Below are 18743 nucleotides of genomic sequence, written 5' to 3'. Positions count from 1 at the left end.
TCACTGACACCTTGACTTTCTTCCCAATTTCTCTGTAGGAAAGACTAACATTCTTAAGTGTTATGATGGTCTGTCTCTCTTCCATTGTTAATTGCCTTTTTCCCGCTACTTTCTGCAGTACAATACTGTTCAAATAATGCTCACGAGGGTATGGTACCACAGTGTGTTCCAACAATACTTTTATACAAACAGAGGGGGTTGTAAGTAATCCAGACAAGTTGGAACACCTGTGGGAATTGGTAGCACCAACTTTCAAAGCTTGATCAACCTCCATTGCTGCAGAACAGCTTTACATTGTTTACCCATTTCTTGTTCCCTGAAAAAGGCCTTTTTGTAAAATTCTGAAATTTTCGGTAACCTTACTTTTTTTTTTTTTTTTTTTTTACCTCAGGCAGTTCACCACTTACCTTTGTACCATTTCAAGCTATTCATTGGACTTGAACTGCTAAAATTTAAATAAAAAAAACTAGAAAAATTGGGGTGTTCTAAAACTTTTGACCAGTAATGTAACTGGCACTTTAAGCAATTTTTTTTAACATTAATTTTAGCTGCGGTGGGTCAAAATCCAGTTACTCCCCAAGAGTAACTACCATGTGTGCATGGGTGCAAGAAATAACTAGCACAACCGGACGTGGTGCTATTTTTTCATCTCATCATGTAAAAGTGGATGTAAAGGGCTCTGTGGAATTTTTTTTGTTAACAGACCAAAGATATGTTTACCTTCACGGTGACTCACTAAAATCCATTGTATGCAAAGGGAACCTTTAATATCATTTGTAAAAAATCAAGATTTTTTTTCTGTACCAAGCACTCGGAGATCTGTACTGAGGATATTAAAACACACAAATTGTATTTCAATTTGATGTAATGTTATTAAAGGTTTATGGTACAGCAATGTAATAAAAATCTCATCAGTGAGAGTAGGAGTACATGTACAGTGATTACATGTTCAAAAAACATTGCATTCACTTTACAGCATTAGTATGGTAATTGACCATTGTGTACATACATATTAATTATTTAGTAAAAGACAAAAACTGTACTGATTAGATGCTGGTATTCCATGTGATGGAAAAAGGCTGATCCACACGAACAGACTCTGAAGTAGCATCTATAATCAGCTCCTACAGACACAAGAAGAAAGATATATGTAGTTTATTTAAGTATGCAAGTTGCTGTAAACCTATGCTACCTTTTGAAACATTTAAAAATAAACATCCTTCATTCAAACGTTCTTTAAATTCACTGTATGGCATCCTGATCTCCCCTGGCACATGGTAGATCCTAAATCGGATCTGCTAGAATGGTCGACGTAGTTAGGTTTAGTCAGTGGGGATTGGTTAGGGTAGGAATACCAGGGTAAGCCAATCAGAGGCAGAATAAGGCGGGCCACAAGGCACATTCTTCGACGTTGACATGTCTAGCGGCTCCGATCTAGCATCTACCGTGACACATCTGTCTTACTTCTGTTACCTGGTTTTATGCTGTTGTAAAGGCTATGTATAAGTAATGAATGTGTAAAATGTGTCTTGAAGAGAGAGAGTAAAACATACTGTACATATAATAGAGTTTAAGAGATCTGTCAAGTTGTGATAACACAGAGACTGTTGTGTTTGTTAATGTCAAGTTGTCATAACACAAATATCTCAAACTGTGCTAACTTAGCATTAAAAATGTCATAATTTACTGAATGACACTTAATGACAACAGTAATAAACACTCAAAGAGTCCTTCATGTTCATGACAGGTTCCATGTCATAGTGCTGACGGTGTCATGTCAGTCTTATGCACTACCTTACAAATAAAGTGTTACCCATTCCTCTTGTTCTGATCTGTACAGGGGTCCCATACTGTATAAACAGCATGGGACCCCTGTGAAGTAAACAAGCCTGGGCTTGTACATGTGATAATATATTGTAAATGACAGTATGAATAGGCCTTTATAGATTCAAAATAAAACGTCCTTATACCAGGCAGAAAGAGCATTCCCACCTCACTGTATTTAAATGACACAGTCCCAGCTGCTTTCTGCTTCTTTCAAGTTGTTAGCCTATCAGACAATACTTAAGGAGATGAATGGATTGTCTCACACTGAAAAACCACTTATTACTATGTGCATACAGTGTCATCCTCATTCCCTCTCTCTCCTCCCTCTCTGCCCTTCCTCCTTCCCTCCACCCATCTTTCATTCTTCCTGTTTATCTCTTTCACCTCTGTATTCCATCTGTCTTTTGTTGTGCATTCTCTGTCTCTCTCTCTTTATCTCTCTCTCCATTGCTCTCTGTCCTGCCTTCTCTCCTTTTCAAAGATGGACTGTCTTTCTGTCTTTTCTTTATTCTCTACCCATCATTGCATCCCCAACACACTCCCAAAACCCCTCTGTCATTCTGACTTTCTTCATATGCAATTCTTGCCGTCTCTTCTTGCTTCTTCCCCAAGAACAATATAAATCAAAGGCATCTGGGCTTTTTCGCATACAATTATTTATGGAGCTGCTGTAGCTATCATTTTCATGCTCCCGATAAGTGCACTGAGTACAGTACACAACCTGGACAGGAACATTTTATTACAGGCCAAATAAGGAGAGGCGACACGTGCTATATTTTTAAACTTGGCCTTGTTTTTCCTTTTTCTGCTGTTTCATACTAGGGCTTTGACTTTTGCCCAAAAATCATATTTGAAGTTTGTTTGTTTATTAATATTCAAATATATCTGAATATTTATTAATAATATTTTGACCATTAAATGCCTTCAGTAAGACCTATATTTGTATCAAACTTAAGTTATTTTTAAAATTAAAACTCAGACCCTGGATTAAACACAAACACTATATGCTTTCGACAGGAAGTTCGGAGCTTTCACCGTAGCCTACGTAAGTGGTCTGATGTACTTGTGTGCTGGTGTGTGCGTTGAGTCGGCGTGTGTGTGTGTGTGTGTAGTGTTGCCAACTTAGCGATTTTTTAGACCCCCTTAGCGTCTTTTTTTTTTTCACAAAAGCGACTAGCGACAAATCTGGCAACTTTCTGTAGAAAAGACAGCAACTTTCTGTAAAAAAAAAATAAATCAATGCAACGCTACCAAGCCACGGCTGAGAGACTTGCATTGCCGCGATGTGTAGTTACATTTTGAAATGCGTGAAAAAGCCTCGGAACCTGAATTGAAAACGTTTACAAGCAAACACATTTACAAAAAATAATGCCCATAACAGGTTTGAATATTAAGGGCTGCCTAATATTCGTTCGAATATCATTTTTTTTTAAATATTCGAATGATATTCGAATAACGAAGTTCGGCGTCAAAGCCCTGTTTCATACTCGCACGCTAACCTCCACATCACCCATCCTCCACCCTAAACACTGTAAGATACACCCTGCTTACCTTCCTCTTCTATGATCTGAACTCTTCTTCCCGACAAATTTTTACATTTCGGGATTCTTACACGTACCATCTCTGCAACCTCATCTAGTGATTGAATAAGCTGGATGACCTCAACTCAAGCCCTGTTTTGGTAGACATCCACCCTACTGAAGTGTCCTTGTGTCAAACACTGAATTCCTTCTAGCTGAACGTTTAGAGGAGATTTACACACAAACACCATGGGAATATCCTTTGATGTAAAGAACTGACAATATGCCAATGTTTCTACTGTCAGAGTGGCCACACAAAATGGCACTATGGACAACTGAAGTAGCAAGTATGTAACAGGGCCATATGGCTTGGCTTCACATTCACAATTCCTCCTGATTCTCTATCGCATTTCTCTCCACTCAACCATTGGAGCAGATGATGGAGGATGAGGAAATTACTTATTTTACATGAGCAGCTTCAAAATCGCTGTCCTGAGTCAAGTCTTCAGCTCTGTGTTCATTACACAAACAATAGTGCCAGGGGAATGCAGAGTTGATTACAGCTATTAGATGACAAAGTGCAGCACAGCAGGGGTTGGGTTGTGAAACTAACTTTTTTTTTTTTTAGTGACAGTTTTTGACTGGCAAGGGAATGCTCAATGAACTTGGATGCTGGGGTGTTTTTATGAATTACGTGCATGTAACGATGAAAGAGGCTCACTGAGCTACTGTAGTAATGCACAAAGTGAACTCTTTCATGCAATGCCACTGATTGTATGCATTTTAGACAGTGATTAATATTATTATTTTGGGGTTATTAGAGCAGAAATGTAGCTGAGTGCATTTGTGGGATGCAACAGAATATGTGCACTTGTATACACATTTGTTAATACTGTTCCATTACCATCCAAGTTTCCCATCCCTGCTAGTAGATCAGTCTCACTCTAGTATTTATATTCCTAATGATCAGTGATTAAGAATTTGAAATTTTTTTTATTGAACAACAATGTCTGTGGTTGATTTTAAGCAAATGCTGTGAGGCAATTCACTATGAATTAAAAAATGCAGATGTTTATGTTTCAGTTTGTTTAATTTCCCATTAAACAATAAATCAGATACACAAAACACTATCAGTCAGTTTCTGTCTGCAACTTTGTGCACAAAAATAACCTTCCATTTGCCTACTGCCATTTGTGGTCATAGACCATTTTCTGTGTTTGATGACGTTGGCCAGCAGCTTGCTGAGTTGTGTTTATCAGAATATACCTAATGCACAATGGCAGAAAGCATTACGAGCACATCATTCTAGGCCTATTTAAAAACTTAGGCGGAGGATGTCACTATATGTTTTAATTGATCTAACATGCACTATGCTAACTTGTATTAATACAGATTACATTAGTTATGACTGCATTGACTGACCTGAGTGTTGAGTTCGTGCTGTGGGGTCAGTGAATGCATTGTTCCACTCTCTTTTGTTAGGGTCACGTTTGTGATCTTAACACTGCCTGCTCCCCAAACCTTCACCACACCCAGGGTCAACTGGTCAGCAGGTTTCAACTGATTGTGGAGGACCTTACTGGACAACTTGTTCTGGTAGTGAAAGTGTTAGAGACGGGAGGAAGAAACAAAGAGACAGGGTTATTGAAAATAGGTGCAAAAATTCACTTGATTCATATTAAATAATACATATTCTACTCTATGCTTCATCTCTTTATTGAGTGAGATTCAACATTTGAGTATCTTTCTCCATGTCATTGGTTTCATACAGTATTATAATGTTTACTCTATGCTTTGGTTTGAGTAGATAATCTTTTGTAGGGACAGTTTGAATGTCTGAATAGTATCTGTGCTTTTACTGTGCTCACGCTGTGAGAGACACACATGCTTGGGCACACACAAACAGATGTTTATGGTTCCTGATTATTAATGTACAGCCCCTACTGAAATGTACACACACACACAAATCATTCAGAAATCCATCCAAAATGGCATACGATCTACTAATCTGCCAGGCAGCAATTGCCGAACTTATTCTCTCTCTCTCTCTCTCTCCCCCCCCTTGGCTGTCAGACTGTGTGCCCGTTTTATCACTGTGTGAAATTGCTTTGGAATGAGCCTGATGGTAGGCAGAGGACAGCCACAGATGTTTGGCCATGGTAGCTTTATGTGGCTATGTGTATACTGTAGATGTGTGCATATACAGTATGTATGTGTGTGTGTTTATGATTAAGCATGTGCTCATTACTGTGTGTGTGTCTGTGTGGGATTGTGTGCCTTTGCCTGGCTAAGAAGCAAAGAGGGCTGGGTTAGTCCCATTAGTCCCAGTGATTAGGTGCTTTTAGTCATGTCTGACTCAATATGTGATCAAACTGTGGCCTGGTAAACACTCCGTTCTCACTGAAATTAGCCATAAGACTCGTGCACATACAACACAAACTCTTCTTTTGTGCAGCACAGGTGCAAACATAGGCACAATTTCATATGTGCTGTCTGTCTTTATATATCTATTTTTACCTGACTGGTAATGCCATGGCTCCACATAAAAGTGCATGTAAAAGGTTGGTGGGGTGATGCAGCTGAAGTGGTTTTGATTGAGTTGCACGGTGCAGTATTCAAATTGCACCCTAATTCTCTGTAGCTCAGACCACCTCGTTGTACTCTTTGTTTGTTGTTTTGTATGCACCTTAGTGTATCTGTTTTGTTGAACCCCTTGTCATGCCCTAATATATAATTAATGTAATAGCATGTATTGATAATGGTAAAGCATTTGACCTATTAGACATATTGCATTAATCAAAGTAGAGGTTGTAGATAGAGCACATATGATTGTTAATTCTGGAGGAAATCTACATTTAATCAACCTGCTAAGGGAAGCATCTGTGGATAAGAATCACTCATTACAAAAAAAAGTTGTACTTTGATACATCTTTAAATCTGTAATAGGTGAGAAAAAGGCAAGTGCAACACACAAGAAAGTTTTTTTTTGTGTCATTTTGGAATCAGTGTTTGTGCTTTTGCCAACCAAATCCACAATATTGCTCTTTGTGCTTATGTTTGTGATAAGAGGTTGTCTTGAGTGGACAGTATGTAAGTGCAATTTTGTGCCAAAACAAGTACCAGGAACGCACTGTAATCTGCATAATCACGACCACAGCTGTTCCACTTCAACCACCTCTATGTGAGCATGTTCGGTTGAAGCCATGAAAATACTACACAGGTGTGTGCACAACAAAAACCTTGCACCTGATGAAGATGACATTGTCACTTCAGTAGGGCTGTCAGCTTTGTGATGTTCGCCGAGCTAAAGGCTTTATAGAACGTTCCATTTACCTCGGAACTCGGAAGCCGAAGCTGGGAAAGATGTCACACCTGAGTTGAATGCGTTCCATTTGGAAATCAGAGTTTCATTGTTTTCATTAGCTCTAGCCAGGTTGCCATTGTTAGCAATACCAGTTTATGACAACGCATTATGCTGTTTTTTTGTGCAACATGTCCACTGATAGAAATTGGACAGCACTGTGTGTACGACTGATTTAGTGAGACACAAATAACACAGAAGTGCTTATATCTGTATGTTACTACAGCTTTCACAACTGTTGATGCACGGAGCAGCCATGTTGGATTTTGAGCTTGGGGTACTTGGTGGTTGCCCGAGTTCTCACCTCAGAAAATCAGAGTACAAATGGAAGTTTTGTACTATTAGACTCTTACTCTTACATTCAGAAAAATTGCCTTGGCAACATCCATCGTACTGTATCAACTTTCTTATTCCACCATCTTAAAACTGTAAAATATGTAATGTAACGTTAGCTACTATAGTTAGCAGTGGACACTTAATAGAATATAGCAGAATTCAACCAAACTGGCAGCCAAGATGACATTGTTTACTGCCGTTAGCATGTAGTTACTGGACATGCAACAATGTTAACACCACAGTGGCTTAAAAAAAAAAAAAAAACACTCCAGTTCTGCCTACTTGGAGCAGTTGACCAATCATAGAAGGCCGGCTTAGAGTTGCATAAGACTTAGCTGAGAGAAGAAAACACAGGATTTGCCTAAAATACATTTACCTTTCTTTCTTGTGGCCAGGTTTAACATAAAAATCCAATATTTTAACATTGTAGATATGACAGAAAACACAGAAAAGCATAATATGTCCCCTTTAATGATGGTTATAAAAGTATTAAGTGATTCATCAACTCAAGCATTTGTATGTCATTATTTTGACATAGATGTCAAAAGAAGAGTTCTTACAGTGAGAACTTTGTCTCAGCCAAAAGGGGTCAAATCTAAATTCAAATCACCACCTTAGAGTTAAACATAAATTCTGTGCTAATGGTTTCCAATGAGGTAACCTTTGACATCCGCTTTCCACAGCTCTGTTACGTGGTAAAGCACGGGCTCATTCTCCAGTCTTGCTGCATCAATAGCAATAATGATGATAAATAAAAAAAGAGACAAGACATGTAGTTGGCTCTTGAACTCACCTTTTCTGCTGTGAAGGAGGTCAGAAGATACTGTTTTCGTTCAACTGTGTCTGAGGAGAGAAAATAAGGGTGAATTACACACAGAGCGAGAAATGGAGACAATGGAGGGACCAATAGTGGAAGAAGTATTCAGAACCTTACCTTAAGTAAAAGTACTAATACCACACTTTAAAAATACTCTGTTACAAGTAAAAGTCCTGCATTGGAAGTAAAAGTATGTAAGTAACATCAGGAAAATGTAATTAAAAGTATTAAAAGTAAAAGTACTCAATGCAGAAAAATCCTCACAGAAAGTGGAAACGATCCGAACAGTTCTCTGTTTAATCGTCTAATCATTTCAGCTGTACTTCTAGGCCGTTATATTGTTGGGTAGTTTAATATATAGTAAAACATTGTATTTTGTGTGTGTTTTGTGTATAACAATGTTTACTTTTAAAGTAAGTATTAACTAAAGCTGTCAGATTAATGTAGTGGAGTAAAAAGTAGAATATTTCTCTCTGAAATGTAGCGGAGTAGACGTAGAAAGTGGCATGAAAAGATAAGACTCAAGTAAAGTACAAGTAGCTCAAATTTGTACATAAGTACATTACTTCAGTAAATGTAGTAAGTTACATTCCACCACTGGGAGGGACAGAGAAAAGAGGTGTGTGAAGACCTCAATGAATGACAGAGGGACAGAGAGATGGCACGCAAGTGAATAAATGAGGGACTGTATGGATAAGTGTGTATTTATATTGACCACAGGAATGAGTTTGTATTCATTTGACTGACTGGACGGACAACTAAATAATCACCTGATGACGTGCATGAATGAGTGAGTCATGGAGTGAAGGGTTGTATTAAGAAGTAAATGAAACACTGAATAAATAAAATAATTACTCATTAATAGACTCATCTATGCATTGACTCATCGCACAGCATGACTTCAACTTATTAGTGGTTGATTAAATGAACGAATAATAGAATTAGGGTAGTAAAATAAATGATTGACTAGCTATGCTGCTTAACTGTATGAAAGGCTGAGTGAGTAACTAACCCACAGATGAGTCAGCCTGACTGACAGCAGAGGAATAGCCAAACCTCGAAAGTGGAACTTAAACATGCAGAACTCAAGAAAAGCAGATAATACAGGTAAGTAAGCACTATAGCTAGAGGCAGACTAAACAAGAAAGAGATATGGAGGCTATGCTGCAGACAGACAGAAAGACACAGAAGAGAGGAGCGAGGGAGCAGATAAAAGAGGAGTGATGGAGAGCATATCTCCAGGCAGCGAAACAGGGAATTACTGTAATAGTTTCTGTCACTCCCCTTCTCTGTCATCCCTCGTTCTCTCTCTCCCTCTTTTCCTTGTCCTTACACAAACACAAAAACATCTTCTCACAGAAACACTTCAGAGGCTGATTCTGTACTTTACGAATATCTGTGTGTGTGTGTGTGTGAGAGAGAGAGAGAGAGAGAGAGAGAGAGAGAGAGAGAGAGAGAGAGAGAGAGAGAGAATGAGGGAGAAAGGGTAGGGAGACGATGTTGTACTTGTCTGTGTGTAACTGATAAAAGCTATGAAGAAATTCATATGCAGGAAAAAAGAACTCCATGTGCTTTCTCATACTGTACATGAGTTTAAAGCAACACCAAAGCACTTTTCCTCTTCGGTCCCCATACAGGTTGGAAGTGGAATTGTCCATGTCTATGTCTCATTCAAACTACAGATCCGCTACCAGATCTGGCAAACTTGCATAGTGTGGTTATAGCCGATAGAGGGCTGCAAAGCGAATGCAGAAGTGACGTTCACCCTGTTACGAGTTGACGAACCACTGAAATGATTTTGAAAACATCATTATTTTAAGGTACAAAAAAATCTTTGGTGTTGCTTTAACAAACACGGGGGTCAAAACACTCATGTGGATCTTCATTTCCTGATTTTCTAAATCTATTTAATTAAACTTATTAAAAATGTAACAAAACTAACCACTCAAACTTCCTAAAAGGCCTCTTGTAACAGTTATGGACAAAATACACATAGTGATAAACTGGTAAGAGCACACTACGCTTAACCATGTACCTAGCTAATTTAAATAGCTCACATTACTGTGTTGTGTGAACAGTTCACTTCATTTAATATTGTATTTGGTGTTTTCTTTTGCAGGGTGTAAATGTTCCACCAAAACAAGCCACCACCAAACAAAGCAAGACTAGTTCTGAATGTACTAAGCATATTTGTCCACTCAAGTTTTCTTAAGTGGACAAATATGCTTGCTTTATGCAAATGTGTATTATTATTATTGCAACAATCTAAAAAAACTCAAGCCCATCAAGCAACAACAGATGGGCATATTTACCTGAATGTAACATTACTTGGTAATACTAACACAATATAGTGTCCCATTTTACACTTTTAAAGGTTAACTAAACATCCAAATTTTTTTAAGCAGCTTAACACAGAACAATGCAAATTGTGCATTACAATAACATACACATTGTACAAGTGCATTGGTCAGCTAAATGTAACAAAGTAATGTAACAATGTAATTATGTTTAACCTCACATGTAGGAAAATAAAGGCTCACAAAAGCATTCCCTTCTACTGAGTGGGATCAAAACTAAATAAAAAATAGATAAAATGTGCACGTAACAGTCGGGAGTGTAATATACAACTAGGGTTCAGCCTATATAGCACAGTTGAAACTATAGCTTATACTTCAATTTCTTTGGATAAAACAGGCTATGCTTCTAAAATTGAAAGTTTAGTCTTGTTGAGAGAACTGTCTGGAAGGGCTTTGAACTTGCCATTCAAAAAGCCCTTTTCTTTACCCATTTCTGCTCAGGGAGGTTTGTTTCTGCTAGCCATCCACCACGTTACTGCTGCATCACTTTCTGATTTCCAAAACTATGGAGAGGCCCGAACTCTAATGTGTTAATCGCCCGTCCAAAAAATTAGTGGCGTTAAAAGGAATTTGTGTTAAATCTTTATTATCACGTTCATTTTGACAGCTCTACTAAAAACCAAAAATTAAAGTCATCACACAAGGTGTTTGTGCATGATAATCTTTCTACCATCTATGATTTGTACCCATATATCCTGCCTGATATTTTAATTTCTTATAATCAAGATATCAGCATATAGACCAACTCACTGTGATGTTGCGCTAACACAACAGTCACTTCTGGGTAGACAACTTGTTCTTTGGTTTGAATGGCGGAAGTATGTGAAATCTACAAACTTGTTTATTTGTGTTGTCATTTTCAACTGTAACTGTAGTGCTTAAATAAATATAAATAATGATCTAACATTACGAACAGAAACATCTCACCGCTGGTCGGACTGAATGCTAGTTTAGGTGCTTTCATTTTCTTTAGTCTGTTGCCCAGGCAGGTAAAATAGGTCTCCAACCTAATGTTAATGAAGTGTTGACTTATGACGGCATGAAACATGCATTTTAGATGAATGAGATGAGAGTATATTCAGTTGTTGCTCGCCCCGTTTGCTTGGGGGGGGGTTTGTCCAAGGATGACCTTTCACTTACCTATTCCTTCTCCATCATCCCAGAAGAACGATCCTTGAGCAATTTGGGTGTCGCTCAGGGCAACGATCAGTCCTAAAGGATTCCTCCGACTTAAACAAAATGGGTAGAGAGGGTTATAGCAGATTGTTAAAGGACAACATCTATTTATACCTGCTGCTGTGGACAAATACATTAACATTCCTGCTGGGGGGATCCACCGGATCTCACCTCTGCTGGAGCATTTATCGCCCTCTCACCGTCTCTCTCATTCTCACCGCCACTTTCTTTAACTCACACTAACAATCATATATGGCATTCTTTTTGATGAGTGTTGGTCATACAAAAAAAACACTCAAACACAAAAGCAATGCATACACATGAATCCCCCCTTACTGCTGTCATGATGTATCAGCCATGATGTGTGTTCCACTCACCTGTAATATGTAGTGTTCTGTGGTTTCTGCCAGGGTAAAATATATCCCCCTCTGATATGAAGGTTAATATGATCCAAGGGTGTGGGCATGCTCAACATTTTGCCGCGCACTCCAACATCTTTGGCCTAATGAAAGCAGCAATAATTAAATACTATTAAAACAGTTTAAATACTATAAGTACTTCAACTTTGATTGATTTTATACAACAATTCCTTTGTGGTTAATTGGCATTTGAGCGCCAGTAAATCACAAAGCATGCAGTAAAAAATGTGACAATTCTAAAGGCTACTGTTGGAACATTACAGTAATTTATGACAGGCCAAAAGAATTCTTTGCAAACTTCTTTCTTCCAGTATTTTCTACTTTGTCCTTGATCCTTTTTCAAACAGCTTGCACCTCTTTGTGTGCTGAATGGACAAGTTTAATTGAGGTAACCACTCCCCTCCATCTCATGCACCCATTTAAATGGTTGTTTCTCAAGTTTTGTTTGGCTTTATGATGCTGTCTAACAGATGGGGAGTCCCCTAGCAATAAAGAGACAGAGCGATTGGTTTGTTTTTGTCATCAAGCCGCCTTCTGCCGTTGTTGAGCTGCAAGTCTGTAATGATGTTGTCAAAGATGTCTCTTGTTAATATTGTCATTCGGGTTTTTGTTGTAGTTGTGGTCTTAGTCTCTTTTTTTTGTCTTGGTCTGGCTACATATTTGTTTTTGTAAAACTAGTTTTTAAACATAACGCACCTTGTAGATGCAGTGCTTTACATCTTTCAGATAAGATATGATGTACGGATGTACTTTCATATGTTATGAATTGTTATGCATACACTAATTAGCCAGTCAAATGTTCTATCTCTTTCAACAATAGACACTGTTAATATTGTTCAGTGTTATCTACTGTATTGTTGCACCAATGGTGTGCTTGAATGATCATTTTCTTCGGCAATATTTATGAAATGCATTAGACAAGACTTTGGATTCGGTGAAATCTTCTTCTTTCTCACTGTTTTCTGGTTGTTACGGACTTGGACTCACCGTGTGGAAGTCATACCAGCGTGCATTGGGAACGTAGCCTTCCACAATCCTGGCTCCCTGTCAATCACGAAGTCAGTTAATCAAAAGTAATAACTCCAACCAAATCGTAGAGAGACAGGCAGAGTAGATAGACTGACAATTATCTCTGAAATGATTGAAAAGTTGTATCTGTGATATAGTTAATAATGCATAGTCATATAAGTAAAAGAAAAAAAAAGAAAGAAGCTAAAGCGTGTGCATTTACCTGGTCGAGGGCAGGGGTGATAAGTAGGGCAGGTCCCCAGAGGAATTGCTTGTAGATGTCCCATGTGATTTTATCATCCACAAACCTGTGACACACCAGCACAGATGCCATTAAGCCTGACTGAATCTCTCCTGTGTCCTTAGACCAGACTGTTCAAGTGCTCATTTAGAATTCAATGGTTTGAAGATGCAAGCCAAATATCCCTGCCAGATTCACCCTGCCAGCTCCTTAAATACCATCTGTGACTTTATAAGAGTCTCTTAAAATGAATAAATATGTTTTTTCATACAGTTACACACATTCACATCTGATAGCTGGCCATTCAATTGAAACAGAAAGTGTCTTGCTCAAGGGTTTCTTAAAGGCAGCTGCTGTGGCAGGGAAGACACTTCTAATTTGTCTTACCCTGTCAAGTTATTCAAATCAGAGCAAAAGTCACAAACCAGTATGGATATATAAATTAAGGGAGTTTTTTTATCTCCCATTTAACACAACATATGTAGCTTAATAGGTATGCTTTGATGGTAACATTTCAACAACAGTGGTGCTGAAAACACGTTAGAGCACATAAATGTTTTAGTCCAGCAGTCATCACGTATGCTATTCTGCATACTAATGAGAAGCAATGTAGTGTAAAATCACGTTATCTTGCCAGAAAATCAGGAGAAAAGATCAATCCTGGTAATAACTAAATCATTTGATTAAGTGATTAAATGTAATGCTTGAGCCATGATGTTAGCAGAAAAGATAAGACCCGTGGGTGTTGTGAGCCTGTGCTTACTCATGCAAGAGTGGTCTGACTACTGTGCTTCCTTTGGTATGAGCCTCAAACATCAGTGTGTACAGGTAGGGCAGGAGGGTGTAACGGATGTTCAGGACATCCCGGGATGCCTCGGCGAATGTTGAATTCCAAGCAACAGGATCTTGTCTCTGTGAGAAAAAAGTATTAAAGCAGTCATAAAAGACAGGTTAACCAAAATGAATAGTAATAAAAACACTATCTCGGGTAACAAGATCTGGGGTTGCTAGAGTGTAAACCCCAAATCCAATAAAGCAATATATCAGGTGATCCCCTAGTTGACAAATTATAAGATGACAACCTGTCTTAGGATATGCAAAATGTCCAAATACCTAATACAGCATCCACTGACTAAGATTGTTTACTTGTAGCTAGAAACAAGTGCTCAGTGTTTGAGTAAACAGATTTACTGTTTCAATAGATGTACATTTCAAAAGCTCTGTCTACGGTTCATTTCTCTAATTTACAAGCACAGATACACACAGACATGCAGGACTCTGCAGGAAAAAGCCAGCGCAGTATGAATGTATTACTTTTACATTTGTCCATGAAATGAATGTACATTTACACACAGCTGTGTTTTTCTTTTCTTGTCACTGTGTATCAAGACTTGACTCTTTCCTATATGGATTTCACAACATGATGTAATTGAATTACTTAAAAATGTTACCAGGCATGAAGAGAGACACTAGCTAGTTTGTAGCATGCCAGAAATACTCAAATGGCCTGTGTGCATTTATACAGATAAATGATGCACAAACTATTCTGCCCACACACTGTGCTGACATTTACCTCATTTTTAATTGGCAACAAGTGTAACGTCCTTTTAAAAGACAAGGACAGAAAAAGAGGACACGGGTGTACGGTCATTTTGTAGATATGGGCCAATCCAAATGTATTATCAGTCTGGGCAAGTACACACACACACACACACACACACACACACACACACACACACACAGGATCATGAACATTTTCAACTGAAGCGTGTCATCACCGTATGCTCCTCCCTATGATGTGTGTGTGTAGTGTGTACTTTGTTTGCATGTGTTTGCAGGGCTTTTCTCAGTTTGTTATGCAGTTAAGTGTGAATATGTGTGTCTCCTGTCTTTCAATTTAAGAAATAAAATCATTAGATATTATCATAAAAATCATCACAGTGAGCAATACAAATGACAGACATTTTCTTCCCAGCTGCAATTTAGCTGGGTCAGATTTGATAATAGTTATTAACTGTAGCCCAGTTACTAAGTACAGGCCTAACAGCACACAGTTGAATACTGAACATTTCCATTATCTTATGACCTAAGGAGTTGACCAGATTATCATTTAATTTTCTGAGGAAATTTACAACATTGCAATTATCTGGAAACCCAGGAGTTCTTCTACCTGCCACCCTTTTCAGTAACCCTTCTTTTGCTCCCTCATTCCTAACAATCAGATGTGTTTACTGGGAAGTAATTAGCATGGTAAGTTGTATGTAAAAGAGAAAAGTGTGAGACTAATCAAATGAATCTGAATGAGTGAGTATGACCTTGCTTTGCTTTCACAATTAGAGAGATGACAGCTACAGTTGACGCAATGCATATACAGTTGTACCACCCAACCTGAACCAGATGAGTCCATAAAAACAAAGTATCGTAAGTGGCTTCGGGCAGTTTTGTGCCATACAGCTACAGGCTACAGATTTCTGACAGCCACTGAAATTGGAACAATCAAATGAGTGTGTGAATTTTTGTTGTCAGGATTAACAGGTGTTATATATCTAGCATAGGACCTCGAGCTGTGGGAGCTGGCTCTGGTCATGTGCCAGAAATAGAAAAAAAGAATATCACAGCCACAAAGGGGCACGATTTAGAAACTTTAGACATTACATCCTACATAAATTTGGGATCACTGTAAGGTTAGTTCTTTAGCTATTCCTTCCCATTATGTCACTCAAACTCAAGAAATATTAAATAAACGGTTTGAATAGACTCAAGAATCACATATGATTGCTGCTCTTTCACCCTACTGGCACCTGGATTGCAAGGACCATATCAGTGCTCAGAATTTTCTTTAATACTGCTGAACTCAAAAAGACTGTCCCCACTAGTGAAATATGTGAAGTAAACATGTAGGGTTAGACAGCTGACATTCAGTTTAGCATTGTATTCCTCACCTAGCATTCAATCATGGAAGTCTGCCCAGTTTCGTGAAAAGCTGGATAGTCATGGGATGAGTTTCAGAATTTGATGATGTATTGCCTCATGTTTAGGTTTCCTGTTTGTCATTTTCTACAGACGTAACCTAAGTTACCATTATGTTTAGTTTGTGCCCTGTACTCTCATTCTGCCATGGGATGTGAACATGGATGAATAAGGGCATACTCATGTCCAATAAGTAAGGACATACATATTTTTATTATTGGCCTTTTTAGCTAGGTTTATACTTTTTAACATTCAGTCGCACAAATCTTGACAGTTATACCACTGTCTGTCGAGCCCTCAAGGTAGACTTTTCATCTATGAAAAACTAGAGGAGGGATTGATGAAGAGATGGAAGTAGGGGAGTGCTGAAGAGTGAGAAGCAGACAGAGAATCCATCTTATGAGTTCACCTAATTTATGGCCACATTGAAAGTGGTGAAAGACATTGTGACACACACTGATAGTAGACAGATACGCATGTGTGTGCGCACGTACGGCTTCAAGAAAAAAATAGGTTATCTGGCTGTGTCAGCCCCTCTCATCTTTTCTCTCCTCTGCTTGGTCTTTCTCTTCATTTATCTGTCTGGAATCTACTCCCTTGCCCCATCTCATAAACCTTTTGAGTTTCTGTTTTGCATTGCAGAGCACACATCATGAAAAGAAACATATATTTTGACGAACAATAATATTTCCCTTTGGTTGAAGAGCAAAATGCATGACTTGAATATCCCTACGCTGCTTAAGCTATTGTCGGAGAATGTATATCTTGTTAAATTAATTTTACATTGTTCTGATATGACTGTGGACAATGCAGCGTATTGCTGGTACAGTGAAATTATCTGAAGGTTAACATTGAAAGTTGTCTGAGGGCAAAGAGACACCAGGCGTGACGAAGCTCTGGGAATGACTCTGCAAAAACTCTCCTCTCTCTTTCTCTCTCCACTGTCTCTGACCGTGTGTACCCTCTGGTCTGGTGTGTGGTGTTAATACTTTGTTGTCAAATGCCTTGTTAAGCAGACCTGATGTAACAGTCACTAACTGTCTGATGATTGATTTATATGGCTGACTGAAAAAAAAATACAGTTTTTACAGTAGAGTACATAAATAGCTGACCTTAATTCCCATTTCTCCCTTCTCCTCCCCCCCCCCCCCCATTAATCCCAGGTGTTTAAAAATCGGCAAATTGTTTATTCAGCCTAGTTCCAGCTCTCACGTCCTCATCCCTACTGTCACCTCCATTTAACTTGCTAAATTGCTATCTTGTTTTATTCTCTGCCAATTTTATCCCTCATCATATTTTCTCTTTCTGTTTCATAACCTCTGAACTTCTTTTCTCTTCCACTCTCTATTTCTTTCTTCTGTATTTGAATGTCAGTATTTCACCACTTGATCCCTTTGTTATTTTTCTTCTATTTGACATGAATACCTGTATATTTTTTTCCACCAATTCTCTCTCCATCCCTCTTACTTTTGTCTTCCTGACTCTCAAACTGTCATTTTGTGCTGCCCTCTGCTGCCCTGTGTGTGTGTGTGTGTGTGTGTGTTTTTTCTGACAATTTTCTCCATGTTAAAACACCCATTTGCAAGCCATTATTAAATGATTGGAATCATGGGGTGTGTGTGGAGTGGAGGTTAGGTGGTGTGCAGTGGTACACACACACACACACACACACACACACACACACACACACACACACACACACGTCCAGTCTAGTATTGCAGACTCCAGTGCAGAGAAAGTTTGCCTGGTGGGATCGATCTCCGGACAGGCGTTATTGGATTTCTCAGATGTGTTCCAACGCTCTTAAAGGTCACCGCTAGAATGAATGCCACCAACACTACACCACCAAGCAGGTCTATCTTTTTGTGTGTTTGTGTATGTCAGACGTAGATTAAGAGAGAGACGGGTAGAGAAAGCAGCTTGGTTTGTATTTTTTTGCAAACAATAGTTTGCCAAGTGTTGGTAAATGCTTTTTTCCAACTATATACTATATAACTTGAGCCCCTATTTTCAGAGCACAAGAACATGCTAGCTGTCTTCTCTTGAGCTACAGTGAGCACCAGTTTGGTAACATTTGACAACTTACCTTTTGAAATCATGTGGCTCCTTTTACAGAGTTGTAAAGCATAGCATGCACATTTGGAATGCAACAGTTGTGCTGTGTTGCCTGTTTTGTATTATATACATTTAACACTTTTGGGTTGAAGGCCTTCCCACGCTTCTGAAATTATTACTTCCTGGGAATATACTGTATCACTCTTTTCGCAGGGTGTCAAGATTAAATTCAATTTTCAATGTAAATATTTTTTTTCAACAGGGATGGCGATGCCACAATAAGAGCCACTATATAGCAGAAGTGAACAACAGTTTGAGTTTCTCAGAGTGCTTTTCGTGGCACAATTGAATGCACCGTTTAATGGGTGTACCTCAAGGCACCATGGAGTCCTGTCGGAACTCTAGGAGGTGGAGGGTTCGTCAGCCAGATCGCAACAAATCAAATGCATCCAACAGTGTATGTGGTACACATCATCTGCTCACGGTGCCTGAACCCCATCTGTTCAGCTTCAGATACTCTCTCACTCCCTGCCCTGTCAGGCCACGACAACTTAACAACAGCCAAACCCTCCCACACATGCTTTACGTTTGTTGTTTCTTTACATAACTCATGGGAAAGGCAAAATATTGCCACTGCAGGAGGATTTTCTGTTTCT

At 38.7% G+C, this 18743-nt stretch overlaps 1 protein-coding gene across 1 annotated transcript in view; it reads right to left on the bottom strand.

The window, feature by feature from the left end:
* Window positions 1–818: 818 nt before the first annotated feature.
* The window catches only part of si (sucrase-isomaltase), an 81417-nt gene continuing 63492 nt past the window's right edge, over window positions 819–18743 (bottom strand). The window contains 8 exon segments of the mRNA XM_028572823.1: window positions 819–1124; window positions 4770–4940; window positions 7838–7887; window positions 11359–11447; window positions 11772–11896; window positions 12801–12857; window positions 13045–13129; window positions 13826–13974. Coding sequence (XP_028428624.1) covers window positions 1047–1124; window positions 4770–4940; window positions 7838–7887; window positions 11359–11447; window positions 11772–11896; window positions 12801–12857; window positions 13045–13129; window positions 13826–13974 — 804 coding nt within the window. The 3' untranslated portion in view covers window positions 819–1046.

Source organism: Perca flavescens, chromosome 3 (assembly GCF_004354835.1).
Source record: "Perca flavescens isolate YP-PL-M2 chromosome 3, PFLA_1.0, whole genome shotgun sequence".
Lineage (NCBI taxonomy): Eukaryota > Metazoa > Chordata > Actinopteri > Perciformes > Percidae > Perca > Perca flavescens.
Note: the sequence above shows the minus strand (reverse complement) of the source record. Positions and strands in the feature narration are given on the sequence as shown.